The following is a 25,323-nucleotide window of genomic DNA, read 5'->3' on the forward strand; positions in this document are numbered from 1 at the left end:
GTTCTTGGAGGTCCAGGGCAGAGTGAGGCTCAGGACAGCAATAATATGAGACATAACACTCTGCTATCTATGCTAAACTACAGCCAGCTGCAGCTCAGGGCCACGCAGAGTAGAATTATTGCAGCTCAATTACTAGGCGCTTTTAATGCATGGTTACAGCACATAGCTGAAAAACCAGCTGTAGAATTACAGACATTTATAGAGTATGAATGGGTGGCCAACTTTGCACAGCCTGGGCTTTGAATAGCTACGTACACCTCTGCAAAACTGGAGGAAAAATGTTGTATTTTTTTAATTGAATGCTTTAACAGATAGCATATGATCACTTTGAATGCATATGACAACATAAAACAAAAAGCAACCAGAAGCTACGTTAAGAAAGACGATCACACCTGTTCCCCCACAAAGAGTTATTCACTGCTTCTTTAGCCGTTGTCTGCAAGGATCCCATTTTAACATGCGCGTTGGAGGACCCTGAGGAAGCCTGGGAAGGGGAATAGTCTGAGTAAGTGCCTGAGGAAACGCTGTTATTCAGACAATGGATCTTATCTGCTTCAGACTCATCTGTCGATTCTGAAAACAAAACACAGCAAATGTTTTCAGGACGTGATATTTGAAATCTAAACTCCAGAAAAATACATTTTTAAATTGATACTATGGATATATATACATGTGCACAAATATGCATGTAATATGTTTCAAAATCAGACTGAAGTGTAGAACATCTTAAGTAACGTGTCTATCTGTGTACATGACATATGCTTTCATCTAAAAGGTTGTAAGTCAAGTTAGTACCTTTCTTCTCTTTACCCAGAAGAACAAGTTTGGGTGGGTACAACGGAGTCTCTGGCATGGAAGGACGAAGTTCCCCTATCCTCATCTCACTGGCAGGATGTCCAAAGGCATCCTGAGGAATATAATAATGTAGAGTAAACATAGGAAACAGAATCCACTTCAAACTGCAACAAACAAACATTTCACCGCCTTCTTTCCATGAATGTGACAACACACCAAAACCCTACCATACGGGTAGTGTGTCTAATCATGCTGATTTGTCAGCTGAAAATTCTAATTAGTCCTAGATAAATACTTATAAAAATTATGTTGATGTGTTCATTCTGAAAATGTGGACAAAACAGATGGAACTTGCACGATACATCAAGGCCATGTAAACATTTTTGATGAAGGTCACAAAAATGCAAGCTACCAGTAGAAATAAATAAAAATATAGAATAAACAATTACTTCTTCTTTCAGGAGTAAGTATTACTCATTCATTTATTCATGGCACTAGTCCTTTGACAGATTCCACTGTCCATATAGCTATATTTAATTATAATGACTTTGTCTCTAAAGAATTTTTTGCTAAAGTAAAATGATTCAGATTTCATAAACTTCTCATTGAGAGTTCAGCAAACCTTGACCTTCAAAGACTGCCCTGCAAAACTGCTTTGCTGTTCTAGCCGGCAACAGGACATATACTGAAAATAACACGAGTTAAAAAGTAGAAAGAAAGTGAGATGTAGTCTTAGAAAGAGCTATTTTAAATTAGGGCATTTAAATTAGGCTCATAGGATAGTTAGAAGGGAACGAAGCCACAAACAGGGAATCCATGGCATTTCACATCCCTGGAAGAAATTCAGAAATGAGAAAGATGCTGACCTGAAGACAGGAGTCTTGGAGAGATAGGGTAGGGGATGACACTTACTGGAGGAATGATACTGGTAACCCTGCTCTCAGGAGGGGACTTAAGGGAACTGGAAGAATGAGCAATATGGGAAAGCCACTTTGTGGGTGTTGGTGCATGGGCTCAGGGAAATGTAATGGAAAGGGAACTGGGGGAGATGGGCATGGCAACACTGGAAAGTTGTGCCAAGGCCAGTTAAGATCCTTGTGGGGAGGGGTACAGAAACACGCATCATCTCAGAAGTGAGAGGATGAGCTGTGATTTTGTAAAGAGGATGGAAATTGGAGAAGGAGAGTATTTAGTAAAAAAGAGGAAGCTTTGGAGAGGTATTAAGAGAAAATCAATAATCAGTAGTATAAATGAGGAAGGAAATGGTTAGGAGAAATATATTGAGGAGGGAACTTACACTAATGGAGACACTATGAGGATCTGTGTACCCTGACATTTTGTTGTTAAAGGTACTCCAGTGATTTTGCAGAGTGAAGTCAAGAAAGGAAAGAGATGTAATATTTAGAGAAACTATTTAAAATGGGAGTACCAAACCCAAAACCACATTCTTAAAATGTAAAATGCTACAATATTTTTTAAATTTACTTGCTTTTACTCGTAAGGACAAAATTTTCAGAGGTTTACTCTCCATTAAGTACTTTTTGTCCTAACAGTGGAAACGGACATTTGTAGAAGCATTTGCCATGTGATTTATCCTTGAAGAATATATTTGTACAACAGATATTATAACCCTTCTGCATTTGGTGTTCTACAGGAGGTAGTACCATACCAGAACAGCAAAGAACAGGTATCTTCACAGCGCCTTTAATAAACCCCCTCGGCGCTAACATTTAAGCAAATATAGCTACATACTGATTCTTACATGGTGTAATATATTCAAGACTTTAAACTACTTTCACATGCAGACATCCCTTGCCGTGTGTGGTAGTTCTCACATAGCAGTAGTGATGTACATACAACTTGAAGCTAACAATAGTGCAACAGCATTTTTCCAGTGCAGCACAATCATCTTCTAGTGCGGTGTAACAAACTTATGCAAAACCATTTTTTGAGAAATCAAAAAGTGCATAGCATTCGCAGAGTGTGAAATTCTCCACCTTTGAAGCATGGTGCATGTTAAGTTTCTTCTTGTACCTCTGAGCTTTTTGTATGCTCCTCTTTCTCCTTCCTGTCTGGGATTTCCAGAGTTGATTTCTGAGTGTTGTCTGTATCAGACAGGTCACTCTTTTGGAATTCTTTATTTTCTCTGTCTTGAACCTAGAATCCCAATATTGTGCCATGAAACTTCCAAAATTTATACACTTAAAATAAAACTACTTGCTGTGAGATAGGAAGAACCAGCAGTTCCATTTCTGACAGAATGATGAACACAGGTTTTTGTCAGGTGCGTGTTACATGAAGTTTTCTATGTTATATTCTTTTTTTTCTTTTTAGCCCCTAGTCCAGCTATTCCAACAAAAATCAATACACTTTTGACAGAACTAGTCTGGCATTTGTGAATATGCCATGAGAGTGAAATATATTGTAAAAAACCAAAGTTATATTCCATTTAATTCTACTCTGTTTAATAGGTCCTTTTTTCTTACAAGCCAAAGAACAAAAAGGTAACCAATAGAAAAAAAAAAAAGAAGTATTATTAATAGGACCAATTGCAAGAACAAAGGGAAGAGATAAATGCAGTTGTGTTGTGTCAGAACTTATTCCTCAGGACTAACCAGAGAAAGATATAGGTAGAGGACAGAAGAATATGGTGAGCTGTTTCCCAAGAGAAAATACATGGTAAAACCCATTAAAATAAGTGGGAAAAAAATATCACCAATTATTCATGCTGACAACATAAGAACATTAAATTATAATCTGGAGGGAGAGAATTTTGAAATAACCTAACTCCTAGAGCCTGCTTGCAAAGAATGTCAAACCTCTGAATAGAGCAGACCGGGACTCTGGGCAGACACAGCACACACAAGGCAGAGGAATGCATGACCATCAATGATAGATCTATTCCAGAGGAACAACTATGTATACGTAGAGGGTTGGCAGCACTTCTAAGCTGGAGAAGGCTAGCTCAATCTTGAAGAATGACAAACTGGCTATAAAGAACTGGAGAAGCACAGAAATAAAGGGATTAAGGCAAATGTTACTCAGTTCAGACTTTACTAAAACTTTAATTAAAAAAAAGGAGATCACAGAAAGTCTAGGAACAAATGCAACCAGATAGCTATCAGAATATCCCTAGACACAAACCAGACTACCTGAGGCATAGGCTTCTTTCCTGAGAACCACAGTTAGTGGTGCGGTTTTGTAACAAAGCCTCACTGAGCCACCTATCCATGTTACAGTCTCTGCACAGAAAATGGCAGTACTTCCACGTCTCAGCCCTGTATGTTGATAGTTTCAAAGTCCCACTAAATAGTATTCTCCAGACAAAATCACAAAACAAATTCTATCTGAAGCTCAGCATGTAAAAGGCAGTCACAGCTCTGAATATTTTGCTGTCTAAGCTAGCAATTAGCAGACTATTCTAAACAAAATCCAGCCACCAATCCAGGAATGCACTAAGAGTCACCCCAAAACATGGGATTATTCCAGAAGAAAGCAGGGTGGAGGATCTTTCTAAATCTCTCTCACTCTTCTGGCTGCAGTGGCAGCTTCCAGAAAGGCCAGTTTCAGTAGCCGTTAGATCTGAACGTTGTCTGAAACAGGATGTTAATACAAGATATAACTGAACCAGTGGAAGGAAAACTTCTGAATGCAGATATGGAATCTGAAAATGGGAGAATGAAGGAAAGCCAATACAATTCCTACCTGCAGAAGTGATACAGCAGCCAGCACTAATGAAATGAGCTCTCACCTTTTCAGTTCCAGCAGGTAATCTCAGACATATGATAGAGCTTTAAAAGCAGACATAAGTACATGAGGAACAGTGTGGGGCAGAGGTAGTTTTTGGGACTCCACCTGGAAAGACGTAGTAGATCCTGGAAAAAAGTTGTCATCTGCAGGTAGGGCATAATGATTGTTTCTGCCATGTGTCATGTACTGCAGAGGCTGAGAGACCTTCTAACATCATCCTCAGTTATAAACCATGGAGAGGCTCTTGTCCAGCTCTGTACATGGTCCTCCACGCGAGGACAGAAGTCTCAGTACTGCTCTGAGTTACGACACCCTGATAAGTGAATTGCACTCTCTGTGCTCTCCCACCTCTGGAGGAAACAAGCTTCTGTTGCTCTCTATCTAGATGGATACGCACCCAATTGCATACACCTCACCAAGGTTGCTGTCAACAGAGAGAGTCTCAGGCCTTTTGCAAAAAAGTCCCTTCATGGTCCATCAAACATAAACCAGGCTTACATGCCCTGTGTATATGAGATTGTACAGAGTGCCATGTCCAGACATGTAATACTGCACCTCCTGAGTCCTCATGCAGGTGGGGACAGACGGAGAAGTAGCCTCCAAGGGTCAAGCCATGTCCAGGGCAGATTTTATGGAAGGTAGGTTTTATCTTGGAGGCAGCCCTGAATAATGCCCCTCCAATCCAGACACTTAGCTAAGGTCAGGCAGAAGTCAAAGTAACTCAAAATGAACTTTAAGACATTTGACATCCTATCTGAAGAAAGGTATCTTGTGAGTCAGACCTCCAGATGAGTAAATCATTACCTCCTTTCTCCTTTGAAAAGAAGGTACCAAGGTCAGTACCTCAGTAAAGATCTTCTGTGCCATGGAGAAACCAAAAATTCTTTAATGAAGATATTTCTGACTCCTGGTAAAATATAGGTAATTCTGTTGCAAAGAGCTTATCAAGGTATGGGCTTGAAGCAGACACAAACCAAAGATCTTTAGCATATATTCCTCTCCCAATCAGGAGACTGTCATTGTGCATCTCATTAGTGGAAAAGAGCTCCTACAACAGACACGTCAACTGAATCAACTGAAGCCAGACATCCTGGGGGACATAAAAGTGTGTAAGTTTTCCTGGAAAGGCAAGATGATCTTTTAAGACAGTCTCTGAAACTTGCACAAAACACAAAACAAAAAGAACACTCTTCTCTACCGCCCCAACCCCCAACCCCCCCCCCCCCCCAAACCCACACAGTAACAAAGCCAGAAGTTAAAAGGATTGAGGTTTTATTTTGACAGAGATGAGATGAAAGTCTCAGAAGATCCAATACAGCTGAGATGGTATTTTTCTAGCTGTTAGCACTAGCACCTGCATCTGCATCAGACCACTCAAAGCATAACAAGCTCTCCTTTTTACACAGTATTAATAAACCTGCTAGAAATTAACACAGAGAATGGAATGCTGTAGGTTGGACTAGAAAAGACTTTTTTTTAATCCAAAGCTGAGATTTATACAGAAGTATTTCCAGTTTATTCGTCAATCCATACTTATCAAGAATATTAACTATGGAAGTCTTAACTGCTGATTTGTTGTATTTCTCATTGTTCCTCATGGAAAGGCTGCACAATGCACTCAGTTATCCTAGACTTCTTTCTGTCCAAAATGCACATCTTTCAAATCACTTAGGACAACAAAGAGGTTTATTTTAATTGATGATTAATTAAGGAATTGTTTGCTTATTATAACTGAAGGTGGAGGATGATACAGGGGATTTGAAATGTAGCTTGTTACTCATTTTAGATGCTCCCTTTAATTATTTATAAACAGTTTTGTGAAGAGACATGTGTAAATTAATTGCAAGAAAACCCAAAAGAGACCAGAAAAGAAACCAGCTTATCTGGCCTCTGAGGATGAAAAAGTCAGCATTGCACCTGAAATTAAATTACTTTGTTATTAGAAACTGTCTTCAGTCTAAATCTATATCAGAACACACCTCCATTTTCAAACTGTGTTTTAACTTGAGGCTTGAGATCATGTATCCTAATTATCTGAAAAGAAAATGGAGCTTAATTCTGTTTTATTTAATCTCTTACAACTGAAATCGTACCAATATTATTCACAAAATCATTCACACTTTTTCTACAGTTTCCCATACCTCTTCTTTATCTTCATGCAGGAAGCCAAAGAGAGGAAAATGTATACATCAACCTGCTTTACAGCCATAAAATCCTCCCAGTGTCAGTATTTGTATGAATGACAAGAACACTTTTTTTTGTTTTCTTTAGTTGACAAGATAGTTGTGTTACTAGTCTAGACTAAATACTAGGGAAATTAAAATCTGAAAAAGTTCCACCATCTTCACTACTATAATAATGGAAGATGAAAAATGTATCTTCACTGATATGATGGAAATAGTTGTGCACTCACATCAGTTGCTTGTGGTAGAAAATTAACTAGGAAACTGCAATCACATTATTTAATTGCACTTCAGGAATTACCGCAGGGTCTTCAGCAAGTCAACTATTTTTATAGAATGCTTTTTGGGATACTCATGCAATTAACCGTTCACGTACATTCACAGAAAAACTAGATGCGATTATTTTTCTGTTGCAAAAGTGAATGCATTTTTATCAAAGAATGAAATTTTTCTTCAACTTTTTCTATGTTAGAACACAGTATGTGGTCACACAAGCATTTCAGAGCAACTGTAGTATTTTATGGTGTTGCTGCCATTTACTCTTTCCTTACACCTCCATAATGGAGGCTTCACTGGGCTTTGCATAATCACAGGACTCTCTGCTGTAGCTCAGTTAACTGGGATGTTGACATTTTAGTTTAACAACTTAACATTTAGTTTAACAGCAACTAAACCAGTATAGCCACCTATTTCTGAAGCCTGCATCACCAGACACCGCCACAAGACCAAACACCTAATGTCTTTGTCAGACAACATTGATTCAAATTCCAGATAGATAACGTATGTGTGTGTTCACAGTATAGATAATTAAAACCCGCAGAAAGCTATTAAGTGTATTCAAGTTCAAAAACTAGATGATACAAAATAAATTGTATGTATTCAGCAACACCAGCAGAACATGTCAATAAGGCCTAAGTTGGTTCAAAGGCCAGACCTACACAGTAAGGAAGAATTTAATGAGTAAAAAGAAACAATGGTGGAATTTAAGATTTCAGATTTAGATAAAAAAATGATTGATTTAACGTGAATATTTTAGTTTGAAGTACTAATTGAAACTGTGACTAGATTTGAAGTCTTCTGAAGCCATCTTAAGAGAAAACTTTGGGTTTTTTTTTTTTTTTAAGAAATGAAAACGTTTAACTGTAAATAAAACACACAGTACTGACAGAGCAGATACAGTGACTGTTGAATATGTAAGAACAGCCAATCTGTGTTAAGGATACGGAAGACTGAGGAAGAAAAATTCATCATACATGACTAGCCAGAGACAGGGATATTTCAAGGACAATGAATTTATCATAATGTTTAAATAACAAAGGAGTGAAAAGATAATGTGATAATTTTCTTTTCCTCATTCATTTCTTTTGAACATTAAGACTTCATAAAGATTTTCAAGAATGCTGGTATTCTTGTTGACCTGTCCGAGCTTATAAACTATCAGTACATATTGCCAGGGTAAGACATTTCCCTTATTTATAAGTTGTGCCTGCACAAAGTAAGTTGTTCGTGTGAATGTTAATGAGTAGATGCCCTCCGAGATCAAGCTTCAGCTATTTGTAACAGCTTTGCACAAGACTGCAGTATTTAGGAATTCACCTTTCAGTGACTGTATTCATGTTAGAATAGAAGACTTTGTTACTATGCATACTGATCCACTTCTGGCAAACATATTAAGGGCTAGATTCTGCACCTCACTCTAACTCGCTATTCAGGGGGTGCCTGATCTAAAGTTCCCTGCAATTGAAGAAGCACTCCTGCTGACTTAATTAACTTTTGACAAGGTTAATTGGCTATCTATTACATGACATGTGAATAGAAGCAGCAGAATCTAATGGCATAGTAGGGTCAGACAGAACAAACTGATTTGTCATTAACATACTTGATGCAGAAATACACTTACTTAAGTCTGAGATGTAAATCACGATCAGGTCCATTCACCTGCTAATATGCAAGTCTCTCACATCATCAAAATTTAGGAGAGTGCTTGTATATATCAATACCAAAATTCAGATTTAGGTAGACTTAAAACCAAAAATTCAGTCTGATAAACTCATTAGTATTGGGGAAAACAGCAACTCAATATAAAACTAAATTAACTTTACGGAATGAAACTAGAAACTATTAGGTATGAAGTTCACAGCAGATGCAGAACATCATTTGACGGAGTTATGTTAAAACCCCATCTTGAACTCTTGAGAGGAACAACGATCCTTTTACATTACCTCCACTGAAATCTCCTTTGGTGCCATGGGCCACTTGTGCTCATACTTTTCTTTCACAGTTTGTTCACTGTTCGCAGTTGGTGTTGAGTTCTCAGGCCGTACTCCATGGCTTGTTTTGCCCACCAGATTTTGAACTGATTTTACCATATTCTTTAAATCCTCAGGGTATGGAGTGGGATAACGTTTTAGATTTATTTCAACCTGAACATTCATAAAAAGAATTAAAGCACAAATACAAAATGAAAACAGCATGCAAACTAAAACCATGATTACAGTACTATGGCTAAGGGCAAATTCCTCAAATTTTTAATTAATCTATTTGAGGTAATGTGTTACATACAGCTATCTTCATGGATTTTTGGACCGAAATTTGCTCTCAGTTACACTGTGCCATCTTATAATGGAATTTCAGTGACATAAAATAATGGATGGGAATGGTTCCCTATAAGCCTGTCCTTTACCCTGTGAGAGTATTGTATTTTAATTCTACACTTTGCTTGAGAGTACTGACATATTAAATCACACTTTTTCAGAACAATACTGGTGTAAATGCAGAATTAATTTAGCTATGTTCAGTGTACTGAATTAATCTGAATTATCTATGGCAGCTGAGCACAGAATCTGATCTACTGGGACCTATTTGCTCTTTGAGATGTATAATGTACGAAGATGCGCTCAAGTTATCTTACTCTGTTCTTACACAGAAAATACAGGAAAACAGACTCAAACCACTACAGAAAAGTCACCCTAAGTTACACTGAACAGTACTTTTAGCTGACAGACCAACCCACAGATTTTCTAGAAAAATCCACTTTTTAAGTTTATAATTTTTATCACTCAGAAGTAGAGAAACATTCTATTTCCCAAGTCCAAAGCAATCCCAATTTGAAGACAATTCTACAAAATCTCAGGGTTGCATGAAAGGGGAAGAGCGGCTGAGAAGGCTCATGGATGACATCACCCCCATCATCTCACACTACCAGCAAATCGCTCTGAGGAGACGGTGCAGCAAATGACCGCGTCAGGAATGATCCAAGCAGGAAAGACGACATAAACAATGCCGACCTCTCCTTATACCTCGCCCTCCGTGTTACACATTTTGTCTGCCGAACATCACACCACACCATGAGAAGAGATGCTGAGGAAACTGGCGTGCATCCCAAGCACGACCTCGGCAAGGCCGCTCGGGCGGTGCAGAGCGTGGGCAGCTTGTAGGTCTGTCCCTTGAGCCCAGGCTCTGGCAGATGCTTCCCCCTCAGCACAGGGCCCTCTCCTCCTCAGAGCGTCTCCTGCCCTCCGCGCTCCATCCTTCACGCTGCACACCTGCCCTATTCCACCGCCATTGTCCGAGCTGTGAAAGATGGTTGTGGCTCAAGCGCCGAACTTGGGATTCACAAGGGGAACCAGAAAGCGCGCCCTGCGGAGCAGCAAGCTCACCGCTGGCTGCGCGTAAGAGCCACCAAAGGCACTCAGCTGAAATGCAGAAGGTGCTAGCTGAGCCTGCCACTCTCTTTAGGCCCGAATTCGGGGTGGAAATGCGATAAAATCCTTCAGCGGAGTAAATTACAGCTCCCAGTGCAAGCTGTGCACGTCAGGATAACTGTTCCCGATTACGAGGCTGTGAAATTTGAAATTACTCCGCATTTACCATGTGAAAAGTATTTGGAGGCATTTACCACAAAGCAGCTTTTACCTCATTGGGTATGTGAGGTAAGCAAAGGAAGCTTACTTTTAATAGCTCACTATTATAGCTGTTGGATTTTAAATTCCTAACGAGTAGGAAAAATGTAATTTTGTATTCAAATGAATATGGTCTGTTGATAGGAATATTTTAGAATCAAAAGCGTGATCGATTTGGAAAATAAAACTATATGAAATATTAGCATACAATTCTGAACCACAATAGAATAAGCATTACAGATAATAGATTCTGACATGACTTTAACATAAAACGTTAAAATGTATGACTATGATGTCATATGTTAATAAAGAATTTCAACAGAAAAAAAATAAATTAAGTCTGTAAAGCATTACTAAAGCTCTGGTTGATTTACGGTTGAAAGAAATCGTATTTAGATGTGGCCTAATTAGGCAATTGCTTTTTCACAAAATTCAGACCATGATTTAGGTGTAAGGTCTACAGACAAACAGCTAAAAGTCAAGTCACACAGCAAATCCTCAGTAAGTACTAGTCAAGGAAAAATTAACTGAAAGACTTTCATGAGATACACAAGTCATAGACAGGGATTTCAGCAAGAGTTTCATATCACTGTGAGCATTAATATTAAACAGTAAATATACTGGCAGCTGTGATAGGTGATGCCCGCTAGAATGCAGGTATTTTCACCACTGATTTAGATTTATCATTACAGAGGAAAACTGTACTCCCTGTTGATACAATTCTTGTATCTTTAAGGCTACATCAAAACTAGCATGACCCTGAAAAGAGAATTTTTGAAGTTCAAAATTCTTGATGGAAGAAGTTATTGAACAATTTCAATTACCAAATCTATTTTAACATATAGTTGGCTTAGAGTTCAGTTTTAACTATGAAAGATAAAAAGTGAAAACGATGTATGCTTTTATAAAATGCTACCAATGTTTGTGGTTACTGCCTATTGATAATTTAAGTTAACCTTCAAATTCATCCTATAAAGGTCTGGTGAAACTGCTAAAAACATACGTGTTAAAACCTCTCTGAGATCTACTGCAACACATGGATGGAGTGACACACACTAAGTTCTCAAAAGGTTCCAGCAATTAGCTTTTACTTCACGTACATGCCTCTAGACACAGCCTGGTGAACAGCTCAGTGAAATAACTCTTTACAGCACTTTTATGGTCAGTCATATGTAGAGGTGAATTGGCATTACTGGGAAAGAGCACAGACATACCAGAAGGATGCAAATAAGAATTTCTATCTTCTGAATAGTAATTGAATTTGAGCTAATTATTTCACGGCTTGGGCAAAAAGGCCGTTTTCCATGATAGGGAAAAAACACACACACCCCTTCAGTAGGAAATCTTTTCCTTTCACAGCCTGGCAAGATTTCCCAGGTTTGAACAGTATTATTTCTCTGCTTTCAGTTTTTACAAGCTACAGCTATTTATGGGTATCTTGTGTACACACAGCAAGATACAAGAGAGGAGAGATGCTCTCTTCAGGGTACACAGACTGGAGGAAGTATCTGATCAGCTCCTAGCTCCCTGCTTAGCTTTTCATTTAAAAATTCTCCATATAAGCAACAACTATAGCATCAGCTGCAAAATTTAGTGTTTCGGTCTGATGAGAAGACGTTAGGATCGTTATGGAGGAGAGGAACACTGGATTGGGAATAGAGGAATCTCATGCAGAAACAGGCTCATGTACTACAGTATTGGTTTATACCCACTCTCTGCGGATGAGAGGGAGAACAGGTAAGAAAGTACTCCAGGAAATATATTTTAGTGTTGGACTCTTCCACAGCTAAAGAGCAGTGATACAAAGGGTAAAGACTGTCTCGACCTTCAGATGGCCAAGCCAAAACGTTACGGAGAGGCGCAGCCCCGTGGGATATGAATCACCCACGTGGTACAAACCACTTGTCCGCTGGCAGCACGACTGGCCGCAGGCTGCCCATCTCACGTTCTGCTGCAACCGGGCTGAGACTGCAGCTGACCAATGCACCCCTCTGGGAATGCAGACTCTGCTCCACAGACCACGGCTTTGGCAGCAGCTGCCAGGGATGAGCAAACAGCCCAGGTAAGAAGCACTGCAACCAGAGCATCCATTGCATCCTGAACAGCTCTGGTGCGGAGCGCCGGGGCCTGGGATCACCCCATACAGAGACATCTGCTCACAGCATGGGCACAGGCCAGCTCTTTTTGTTAAGTGCTGTTTCTAGGAAACCTGAAAATGTGGTACTGTGTCTTGGCTGCGTTTGCCTCCCCGTTTTCCATACAGCAGATGGCAGCATTTGAACTGAAGTACAGGAACAGCATTCAGTGGACGAAGGGTTTATTTTTTTCTACAAGAATAGTTTACTCAAAGGAAACATTTGTTTCAGTCATTCATAGTGTTCTGAAATATATTGAAACCAAAATGGCTAAGTGATATCATTAATATATTACATTTCAAGAGTTAATACTTGCAAATAACTTATAATACTATTAAATTCTTCTATGATCTTAGAAATTGATACCTATTTCTCTGTTAATATTTCAATTGTTTTGCACATTTGGACAGCCATATTAGCCACAGTTAAAATTCTGCTAAGATGTGGTGGAACAACAGAAAAGTCTCCCTGATGCTCTGTTTTCCATATATGACCCCTAAGCCTGCAATTTGTCTGGGGTAAAATTTCAGTTTTATCTATTTATTGTGAGGCAAAGATTGATTTTTACTTCATTTTCTGTTTTACTACAGCAGAAGAGTCCCTTATCTCTGGTTACAAGAGTTAGGTGAAAATTCCTAATTGGGAAAAATATGAAAAAGAAAAATCCAAAATTTCCAAGATCATCTAAATGGAATGTTAAATAGCTATTAATAATAGTATTGTTAATTTTAAAAGTAAAATATTATTTAAATATCTTCATGATTTTTCTCTCTGGCAATACATTTTACGTTGGGTATCCTACCACAGTTAAAAATTTGCAGTGTTTAAGTGTTTGATCTGGCGCAATTCCTTTATACTATTCAAGATATAGAAATTTCCGTGGCACATAAACGTAGATGGTCCTGACGATATCCTTCTAACAATGTAACTGATTAAGGGCTTACTTGAAAACTCTGGAATTATATTAATTTCACATAACTGGGGGAGGATATTCATGTTCTGATCTTCATTTTTGGTAGGTTATAAAATTGATGAGAGATGCCTCTCCACTGCACATTCCTATGTAATTCCATGAAGCTGCAAAGCTCTCATTGACTTCCACTTTGAGAGGAATATGGAATCCCCTATGTGTTCTAAATATTTCTAAAGAACTAGGTGGTTGGACATTAATTCTAAGTCTCCCAATATTTTGTGTTAATTTTGTCTTTGTGACAGAACACCTAACACAGTAGGAACCTGACATTAGGGCTATGGGCCTGAACTGACTCATGAAATCAAAGTTTTGCTGTCTAGACAACAATAGCAAAAGCAGAAATTGGTAATGTGTACTTCAGGGAGAACAGATATGCTGTTCTTCCTCAACTGCTCTACTCGAAACATGGTGACGAGTACCTTCTGGGTATTTAGAACACAAAAATAGTTCAATTCCAGATCTGTAAATTTGACCCTGTCCATAACACGTGAATACCAGAATAAATCAAATAGAACTTACCTTAACTTTCCCTGCATTTTCCTCCTCTTCCTTTTTTTCTTCAAATTCAAAGGCAACAGTCATACGTTGCTGTCTCTGCTCCTCCCATAAAGTAGGGTTAAAACTATCACTGTCTGACTGGAAATCTACAGTTAAATTGCAAACAGCAATGCACAAGAAGAAAGAATTAGTGGACCCAGCAGCAGATTGGAAATGATTGAAAAAGACATGTTCTTAGTTGATCCTGTAATCTTGGGTTATTGTTTTAAAGCTGTTGGGGGGGCAGGCAATGAGAGTAGTAACTGATAAACCATTACAAACAGAGTTTAATATTAAAACTGAAGTGAGAGTGATGAGAAGCAATGGGGTTTCAGGGCAGATCTGGAGCAGAGTGGGAGTATGAAAACTCTCTAACTTAAAGTAGCTATGTGAGGAGCCAAACCCTCAATTCTGTCAGGCTCAGAGCTCAGAACCTCACATGTCTAGGAGCTGGCCCACCCCCCAGCTCTCACAGATGGGTCCAGTGTCTCTGCAGGTTGAGCTGGCTCTGGCCAACAGCCTGTGCACACGGCAGCAAGGTATATCCTAGAATTTCTGTCCCACACACACTCAATTTCCAGGTTCAAATTGTTTATACAAAGCCATTCTTCTGAAAGTAAAAAAGTGCTTAAAGTTTAAAAAGTGTAAATCTGACGGCCTGATAATAATGGATTTGTAAACAGGATTCCTTCGTGTATGACAAAATACAGACTGTTATGTGTGCATTACTGGCGTTACATGTCAGAATAGATGCTCGCACACAGCCACATCTGAAACACCTTTCTCTCCCTCCCTCTGTTTCTTTCTCAACTATGTAAACAAGCACTGTTCCTGCCTTTGTAGGAACTGCTGAGGGCATTTTACCTTCATCACTGCGGGGTTGCTGGGGAAACATGTAGTTAGTCAGTACTCTCTGCTTTGTTTCTGGGTGAGCCTCAGTTTGCAGTGGAATGAGAGCCTTGGACTGAACAGGAAAGGCAAAACAAAGAACTGTTAACTCAGAGCATGCGTGTTAACTGAGATGGGATTTTAGCATTCGATAAATAGAAAATACAAGATTAACTAAAGTTCTGTATGAAAGTAAACTTCTCTATGGACTAAACCAAGTATTAATGTGGTGGAAATGCCTCATCTCCCACTCCTTACTTCTGTAATTCCTGTAATTCCTACAGGGATCAACAGAAGAACACTAAATATCAGAAATACTGACTGCATGTTCAGAGTCATACCAGCGAGGAAGCTAAAGGATCAGCAGAACAGAGCTGGAACTACATAGTTAAAACACCCACATTATGGCTATGATCTATTTTAAGCTAGAGCTGACGAGGAGGAAGTTCATGACAGTTATTAGTTCATCTGAGGGTAAACCTGGTGAAAGATACTGGAGAATTTACACAGAGGCATTCTGAATATTCAGATGTTATTGTTGTGGTTTACTTAAATTGATTATTTTTTATTATTGCTTTGCTCTAATGCAGCATGTAGGAGTGACTGTCATAGTTCATAGAATAGAAATTAATCTATGCTACACCATAGAAAAATCAAAATGCTGAAAAAATATTGTGTATTTAAAAGGAAGTGTATGTTCTGTGGCTGGGCTGAGAAGTCAGGCAATTTTTTTTTTAGTAGAAATTAGAGTGAAAAAATTGAGAATCCTAATTTAACACATTAAAATGTACTCATAATTTTCTATTATCCCTCCCACTTAGTCTCCCCTCCCTTCAGCTTTAATATTTTTTGCTTAACTATAGAATTAAAAAGTACATTTAAGGAGCAGTGCAATAAGCATGTACCAATGTAAATCTTTTGACTGCATTGCATTTGGTTTCGCTATGATTTGAGGGCACAGCTGAATGGTACGCACTGGCCAGGAGTCAGCAGGAATTTTATCTGACATCTTGACAAAGAAACAGCCCTGTCTGCCGTGCCGTACCCCATGGACAGGCACAGGCTCTGCTCTGAGCAGTTCCGCAACCAGCAGTGCTCAGCACAGGCGTATGCACAGGATCTCCTGCAGACAGACAGCTGTGGCTTTTTCATATGGATAAAAGGATGGATTAATTTACAGTAGCACGATAATTGGCCCCTGAAGAATTATGTTCATCAACTTCAGTTAAAGAGGTGTAATATCTGACCATAGGCATTATTACAAAGGGAGAAAGATGAGATAATGAGAATTTACTGAGATTATTAAAAAATGTTAGGTATGTGGAACATTTCTAACTTTGTACATATTGAGTTTTTCTCCATTTAAATTATGGAAGTGCAAAATTACTCTATCCACCAATCCTGGAAAGGATCGAGACTTATTTTAGTGCTGAGATGCTGGCTGAACTGTTACATTTCTCAGTGTTCATGTCAGATAATTTGTTTTAAAATAAAATCCTAAAGAACATACAGTAGTGAAATCAAACTCCTTGGAACAAAGAAAGGCGTACTTAAATTTAAAAAGAACTTAAACGACAGCTTTCTCCAAAACAAGACTAAGAGTTCTTGTGCATGTTTAAACTCCCACTGACTTTAATGGAGTTTAAAATATGCAGGAATGGAAGCATGGAGAGGAAAAGGGAAAAGGAAGATGTCAAGAACAGAGGCATAGATGGAGTAAAGGATGGGACAAACTAATCAGTTTGATAACAAAGTCTCTTTACAAAATAATCTCTCGATACTTTGGGACTTTATTTACTACTTTTGTAAGGATATAGAAGCTTAGCCAGATGCAAGTAATAACTCCTGCAAAGGTGATCTTTCCAAGTTAATAAATGACAGCCAGAAGAATCTATACCTTGATATGAAAGTATAAACCTGGACTGGGAGCAAACACTCCTAAAATTCTACTACAATCATGTATTAAATTATAGGTTTCATTTACAGTCCTTGCTAAGACCCCTAGTTACTAAAGAAAATATGAGTATTGAAAGTCATTACCTGGTTGTCAGAAAGCCACAAAGCTGCAAGTTCTTTAAGTTTAGTAAAAGTGAATGGTAAATTCTTCAGTCTGTAAATGATAATATTGGAACAACAGGAATCATTTTCACAATAGTTTCTTTTAAAGATCTGTATGTAGCATGTTTATCTTGATCATACTGAAATTGCTATAACTTTGCATCTTTATTTTCTCTCACTTTTTACTAGAATATAACATTTTATTAAGGGCATTCTACATCAAGAGTGACATTTGGAATCTAAAACTATTGACATTATACCCTAAAGGTACTAAGGAGATACCGGTATTTTGCCTTGGCTATAAAGTAACCAAAGTTACAGCTTGTAACTTGGAAAACAGAGAAAATCTTATTCCCAGGGAGAATTATAGGAAAGACCTAACAGTTTTCAGTATAGCTAACAAAAATCCTTTTATTGGACATTTAAGTTTTGGAACAGAAATACTCTAAGATTATTGAAAATTCACTTTTGCAGAAATGTTAGGAAAAAGCTTAAAATAATATAAATATTCATAGTGAACATAAATGACAAAATTAAATGAAACAGTAAAAAAATTAGCATTTTAGTTATACATGTAAACACATTTCCTAAAAGTGACCTGAACGTGGGAACGGGGAAATGATGACTACACACTTGTGGAAACTTCATTCATGTCTTTCCCACTAACTAATCCTGAACGTATTTTTACTTTTCAGCCTGTACCAACACGAGAGGGCTGTCCTAACCACATGCTGATATTCTCCCATCTTTGTGTTACAGAAGGTTGAGGAGCTGGAGGACTGCAGGAAGAAACGGACCGACCAAAGGACTGTCTACAAAGACAAAAGCTAAATGGGATTTAACAAAAAGAAAAGAGGAAAAGCCCTTTTCTGAGAGAGTCAGGCGATCCCATACTGCGGAAAGAAAGGCTCCTACGGATACATTGGCTCACACCTCAGATAAGACAGGCAAATCCACTGTCAGGTACCCCACCTGCATGGCATCATCAGGAGAATCCTTCACCCCTCTAACAGCAAATAACCAACAATACTCCTATAGTCTTCTTCATATTAAAAATCTATCTGTATTTCTGGGAGATAAGCAACTCATAAGCTTTTGTACCATTGCCTCTATGCAGCACTTTGAAAGTCTATTTTCCATAATGGAATTACTTTAGATGTATTTTTGCCACAAAGTCATTACCATTAAAAATCGCGCTATTTCAGAAAGCAGTGTGTACTTACTGCAAGTAACGCATTTTAAAGATTTTACTAAGAATACCTTATACTAAAATGAATTATCTATAAAGTGAAATAAATTGACATGAATGTATACACATATCTAGTGTGCTATGACATAATCTCTAATTAAATGCCTGTACAGATTAGAGCGGGTTTACATGTGTGTGCGTGTTTAACCTCAAATTAATGTCCTAAGAAAGTAAGGAGTGCCTAAACTACCTAAAATTTAGTTTTCATTCCTGTCTTTTCATAAAATGAATACCGAAGTGTGGAACAGTGCCGTATATGACATTCTTTATAAATTAAGGTTACAAGTTTAAGTTTGAATAGTTAACATGAAGATTCTTAGTGTTTAGCCAGATGTCTTATTCAGAGCTTTTTTTCTGTATAAAAAGAGAAGAACTTCTGCTTTTCAAGTGATACCTTTATTTCTTTACACTTTAGGATTCACTACCTGTAACGTAAGTTTCAAAACTATACAGAAACCTTTGTCTGCAGAGGGTTACTGGTGGTGTTTCCAATGCACTCAAGTTGTGGTGTGTATCAAAGGGAGAAGCAAAACTGGTAAGCAAGCTTCAGAAATGATGTGTGGCAAGGGGATCTCCAAGCTGGTTTTCCATTTCCATATTCAAACAAAACTCAGAATTCTTTATTTTTAATTCTTCTTTGCCAATAAGCCTGGATACCTGTTTTTAAACATCTGAAAAGGTCTAATTTTAAGGAGTCTTTAAAAGAAAAGATCTCAAATTAGAGATCAAAGAATGGAGACACCCAAAATAATTTTTTTGAAAATTTTCAACCAAGATAAGCCTCAGCCTCTTTTTCTAATTGCAATTTGTTCTTGCAAGTTTAAGACTGCTTTTTAAATTGTGTACTGCAAGAACACTTCTCCTTCACCTGTACTAACAATGCACATGTAAACACTGACTTTCATGAACTGAATTACCAAGTGATTTTGCATTAAACCCACTTTAAAAACAAGGCCCGTGATAATTGTCACTTACACTATATTAGTTTAACCATGAAAGCTAAATACATAAATGTTTTTCTAGCTTCATCAGTCAAAATAAGGGTATACTAGAGCTACAAAGGATCTCAAATATTAGTTATGCAAGCATGTAGGTTGACTACTTTCTACATACTATAGGCCAGATCTATTTGATATAAATCAGCATAACTCTGCTGATTTCAAAGGACTAACTCACATCATCCTCAGTAAAGGATCTGCCCTCCTCTGAAGAGAAAACTGTTCATCAGTAATTGAAAAAAAGTGATTAATCTGCACTGTTCCCATTGATCTAATACATGACTGCAATCAGATATCAGTACAAAGAAATGTAGAGTTTATGGCTGTGCTATTCAACAGACAGCTTTTCTTTTATACTTAAATGATGAACCTTCTCACTAGACAGTTCAGAAAATTACATATGTAATTGTTTTTATAAATCTAAGGGAAAATATATTCACAGGACTACATGAAACTTTAATTGGTGCATAGATAATTAATTAAGGAGATAGCCAAATTAAATTAACTTACAATTCAAAGGCAAACTGTGCTGTACCAAAATGACTTATTCTCACTACGGATGGTATTTTACTCAGCCTGAATAACTAACTTTTGCATGAGGCCATTTCTCCACTGGAACGTGCCGTTTGACTGTTTCAGAGCAACTGTAGGCCAGCAGCCAGAACTGGGAATAGGACTAACAGAAATATAGCCACAGACCCTGCACCCATTCCTTCAGGCATCGGCTGAGCGGCACCCAGACCCATGAAGTCTGGGGGAAAGCAATCTCTCTGAGTCTTCAGAACAATTACACTGGTTCTAACACTTGGAGTCACCCGCTGCGCATGCTTTCTTGAACAAACTACGGTTTCATTCCGGTGCAATTTTTTAATGACTAGTAACTTCAATTTGCAATCTCTTAAACTGATTTGTAAAAAGACCTGAAAACACGATAGCCAAATTAAAGAAATCTCTTAGTGCTATAGGGATTATCTGTGTTCGTATTAATTAGGATAAATCACAGGGAAATTCATGTATGCTATTGGTAAATGTAAAAGTTTAAAAGTTATTAATAAAAAGCTTTCTTTTAAGGTAAACCCTGAAGCACCAACTGATTTTTCAGGAAAACAACTATCCACAGCAGACATTTGGAAAAGCATGAAATACGTATGTTCTTTTTATAGTGTTTAATTTTCACACAGAAAATGTTTTCTTATGAGAAAAAAAGGAGAAGAAATTTCCCCCTGAAGTTCCTGAGGTGAATAAAAACAAACAAAACCAAAACCAGCCCACTTTTTGAAACGACACCCCTAAACATTAAACCGTTGTACCACATGACTTCACAACCTCAAAGAAGCTACATGTCAGTGTGTTACACAATTCTGAAATGAGGACTTTAGAATAATTCCTTCCATTATTAATCCTGGATTACATCTTTCACATAATCTTTTAAGTTCTTAGGGGGTAAATACTTTAAGAGTAAGCTAATGAATATTATTTATGAAACACAAGAAAAGCAAAGAAAATGTCATTGATACTGTTTAAATATAAAGAATATCAAATATCAATATTTGAGGGGTTTTATGGGGCAGAGGTGGTCTTCACTTTTATTGTAAGCCTCTTGACAGACATAATTTTAACTTTTCTTTCTTGATAATAATTGTTTTTCTCATAGTTTTGTAAAATAATCCACTACATATTTGTACCAGGTACTAAATTTTGGGTTTGTTCTGCCCTAAGTAAGCAAGCTCAGAGTATGGGAAGAGTTTCCACTGATTATTAGTTTGAGTAATATAACATACGAAGAGCTTACTGAACACCTAAGGGAATACCTTCTAGATTCGTCGATGCATATATTATAATTTGGTGACATTCAGAAAGAATTTTCAAATAACAACCAAAACATAAAAAAATCATGTCAAAACATGTTGGAAGTTAATCACAACAAGCAGCATTACCAGTCGGTCAAGCCCTGAGATAGTTGCTATTTGTGCCAGTTCTCTAAGGTAACTCTCAGCAAATTGATAATAATAGGGTTTTCAGAGTGTGAAAGTTTAAAAGAACATGATTCACATTAACCCATCCATAGATACTGTTCACAAAACCACTCATGGATATACATGGCCAGAAGTAATTACCTCTTTGGCAATGAGCAATATTGTATAATTAAATATCTAACCAGAAAAGGAAAAGGTACACCAGAGAACAGTCTTTTTTTTGAATGATCATGTAATCTTAGGACCTTTATTTGTCTAAGTTCTGTGAGTGAGATTCAGAGCAGTAATTGAGTTCTGACCCCAGGACAGAAGCAGAAGCAGTGCAAATACAGAAAGGTGATGAATCTTACAGCTCTTCTTTAAGAACAATCTAAAACTAAAAGAAAGGTTACTTACCAGTAACCGATGCTCTTTGAGAAGTGTAGCCCAAATGTACATTCTAACAATTCTACCTCTCAATCACAGGACTCATACCTGGAAGGACTCTGAGGAGAGAGGAGAAGCAGATGGAAGACAAATGTATATGTGGACTACACATTGTGAAGAACACCGGTTACTGGTAAGACATCTTTTTTTCTTTGAATGAATCCCATGTGTACTCTTAACAGTGACTGAATCCAAGCAGCTACCCCCAATGACTCATTACGTGGTGGAGGTCTTGATACCTTTCACGCAAGTAGTAATTGCACAACTACTTTATCAAATGCTGCATTGGTTCTTGAAGCACTAGAGACAGTGTTATGCCTGGCAAAGGCAAGGATGAATCTCCAGGTAGCTGCATTGCAAGCATCTGGAGTCGAAACTTCCCTGCCTGCAGAGGGCGAAGCCACCTAAGCTCTGGTCAGTTGTACACTAACCCTCATTAGACTCTACTTTAGCAATCTGATAGCAAGTCAGGATTCAACCCATCATTGCCTTTTATTGTGTAGAGACAACCAAATACTGCATTTCCTAGGGATGAAGAGCCTGTAACAGAGTGGTAAAGGTTTGGACCTGTAAAGATAAAAGGAGAGAGGACTCCCAGCTATGGAGATGAGAAGTATAGATACAGTCTTAGAGTACATGGCCTGGGAAAGAAAAGCTGGAGTCTAATTCCCTGGTTAAAATGGAATTCTAAAATGAGTATTTGAAGAAAGTCCTGCAACTAAACCAGCTTCTGGTAAATTAAGATCAGCAAGGTCCACCTTACAATGATGAGGGCCTTTAGAAGACATGGAACACGAGTGAAAGCCTGTAGTAGCCGAAACCATAGTATTAAAAATGCACTAGAGAGGGACTCCAAACACTGACCCACCTTTGAGCAAAATGTGTCAGCTCACAAAAATTTGAGATTCCCATGAGCCTGAGTGGCAGAGAGGTCACTGCCACATTTGCCTCCCTCCTGAAAGACATCCAATCAGGATTTTTAAACCAAATGTGCCAAAAAGTTTCTGACTTCCATACCCAGACAAGCTCCAGATAATGCAAGGGAGGGAGAGCTCCTCTTTTCCTCTTTGCATGCTACACCACGGTTGTCAATCACTCCATGTGTGCGTGATCATTCAGAGAGCAGACTGCAAGTTTTCCATGGACTCTGGCAAGGCAAGTTCCCTGTACTCTACATGCCTTGAGCCAGAGAGCACTCCCCATGCCATGAGGAACGTGTCCAGAATGAACGTTTTTGGTGGCAAAAGGGCATCTCGTAATAAACACTTGAGTAGCCTGGCTACTGTCAGAGAAAGTTAGTGGGATAAAGGCAATGATGTAAGAGGCTAATGGATACACAAGTGCACCATTTACAGTTGTAGACACTGGAGGTGGGATTTGGCATGTGACAAAGTAGAAGGAGACGACCCTGAGGTATCAGGATGAACCTGCAAGTGAACAGATCCCCAGTGGAAGACTGTGTTTCCTTTGTAAAACTATACATCCATGATGATCAGCATGGACTGATAGTCACGGTGACAGAGTCTGTTCCCTCTGCAAGGAAAATAATGTCCAAAGATGCATGAGCAACTGGACTGCTGCCAGAATGGACGTGAAATCCTCTCTGGTGTCAGGAGGAGAAAGTCACAGAAGACCGACCAGATAAATTCTGAAAGAATATGCGATCATATGTACAGTCCATCCCCATTTGTTATATAGTACAGGGAAGAACAACTGCTCCTCAGATTTGTGCGAAGGTTGGAGCTTTCAGGCCAAAAAGGCTGCATCAGCAGTGTCTGGTGTGAATGCGTCTGCCTTGGCAGCAGAGCCCCCAGAGGCCAGGGCTCAGCAGGTCTCATACCATGCTGAGAGCGAAAAGGCTGATGCACATCCCAGGACCCAGGAGCCCATCACCGTAGGGTGAAGCACATGCACTGACCCCTTGGCTCTAGAATTGCCTTTCTGCTGTGCTTGCGTGTCTGTCTCTTCTTCCAATGGCTTGAAGGGCTATCCAGGAAAAGAGCTGGTATGCTCTACCTCCTCTGTCATATCTGAAGCAGGAAGAGTAGAAGGGCAAAACTATCGTGGTAACATGGAAAGGATCCTAGCAATAAGTGGAGCCCAAGTATGCTCCTTATTAGCATGTACATGTGGACTCATTCAAAGAAAGAATGGATATTGCCTTAATGTTAGTATGAATGCAAAAATGGGAAAACAGAAAAGTAAAAAAAAATAATTTAAAAATCCAACATTAAGATGGTATCTGAACTTTGTCCAAATTCTTTGGTGCCAAAACATTGAAACTTTTTAGTTTCATTAAGTGGGAAGTTCCGTAACAAAAGCATTATCAAGACATCTCAGCAGGGCAACATTTAAACCTCAGGCAGAACTGATATCAACAAAGGAGGAAAAATTTACTCCCCAAATTCCTCAAGAAAAGTACATGAGACAAGGGTCTAAGGGTTGAAGGTCTACGGCCTGAGTCGGTTCCTACCTCTCCTAGTCTAGACTGTGCTCTCTCACTAGTTCTACAATGCTCACAACCCACTGCATAGTTTTTCAGGTTGACTTGAGAGAACAGCTTCCCACCCCAACAGGCAAAGGTCCTGTTCTCCTGCCCTCCTCACACCTGCTTTGGTGCACAGCCGCTGTTTACTTTTAGCTGGCTTTGGTGTTTGCCAGACTCCATGGTGAGCAAATGGACCATGAGGAGTGTCATAAAATGAACATAACAAGAAGAACGATAGCTTCTTCCATTTTCAGTGAGATAAATCAGCTCAGTGACTTGTCCAGTGAGCCCCGAGCAAGCATAAGGGCAGATGCAGGGTTACCAGCCAGCACTGAAGGGGGAGCAGGAAGGACACCGGCTGACACATTCCACCCCAAGCAACATCACATCATGGGGATGCTGGTCCCATAATTACCTTCCTCCGTAATGGACATCCCAATCCTCTCTTACACCTGGGCCGCTGGGGAAAAAGGAAGGTGGGGCCAAACTGCTGTTTTGGTGGCATCCAGCTGTCAGCTCAGCTTGGTCAGGAAACCTTGCCTGAGCTCTTACGACCTCCACTGCCTCCTCCCAGCAGTGAGCCACCTCCTCCCGCTCTCACCTCAGCAATAGCCCTCATAATCAGTAATTACACATGAAGTCATGTGCCTGAAATCAGCAGCTGACCTGGCTGAAAAGTAACTTGGCAAATAAAAGGGAAAAACAAACCCCACCCATCCCCCCCCTCCCCCCCACTAGTTTTCTGCCTCCTCAGCGCAAACTCATGGCACAATTACAGGTTTGAAAAGGAGGCAGAGCGATCCAGCTCAGGCTGGGTTTATGTGCCAGGGAAGGCACCCTGCAGCTGCAACTCCCTGAACTCCCAAGAGGCCCCAGACCAGCGCTGTCCTGTTGGCTCCCCACTCCTATGCCCACTGTCTGCCTCCTCCCGCATGCCACTACAGCTGGCTGTGCAGCAACAAGAG

The 25,323-nt window shown here is 39.0% G+C and overlaps 1 protein-coding gene across 9 annotated transcripts in view; it reads right to left on the reverse strand.

Moving 5' to 3' along the window:
- The window catches only part of LRRC7 (leucine rich repeat containing 7), a 184,069-nt gene that overhangs the window by 31,647 nt on the left and 127,099 nt on the right, over positions 1 to 25,323 (reverse strand). For 5 of the 9 annotated variants that reach the window (XM_049808181.1, XM_049808180.1, XM_049808186.1 and 2 more), the window contains 6 exons: positions 17,204 to 17,273; positions 15,140 to 15,239; positions 14,258 to 14,382; positions 8,951 to 9,151; positions 796 to 907; positions 393 to 573 (listed from right to left, as the gene is read on the reverse strand). In XM_049808181.1, coding sequence (XP_049664138.1) covers positions 393 to 573; positions 796 to 907; positions 8,951 to 9,151; positions 14,258 to 14,382; positions 15,140 to 15,239; positions 17,204 to 17,273 — 789 coding nt within the window. Of the gene's footprint in view, positions 1 to 392; positions 574 to 795; positions 908 to 2,829; positions 2,953 to 8,950; positions 9,152 to 14,257; positions 14,383 to 15,139; positions 15,240 to 17,203; positions 17,274 to 25,323 lie in introns of those variants that run through there. The other 4 variants (XM_049808190.1, XM_049808182.1, XM_049808188.1 and 1 more) reach the window with 4 other exon arrangements.

Source organism: Accipiter gentilis, chromosome 8 (assembly GCF_929443795.1).
Source record: "Accipiter gentilis chromosome 8, bAccGen1.1, whole genome shotgun sequence".
Taxonomy (NCBI): domain Eukaryota; kingdom Metazoa; phylum Chordata; class Aves; order Accipitriformes; family Accipitridae; genus Astur; species Astur gentilis.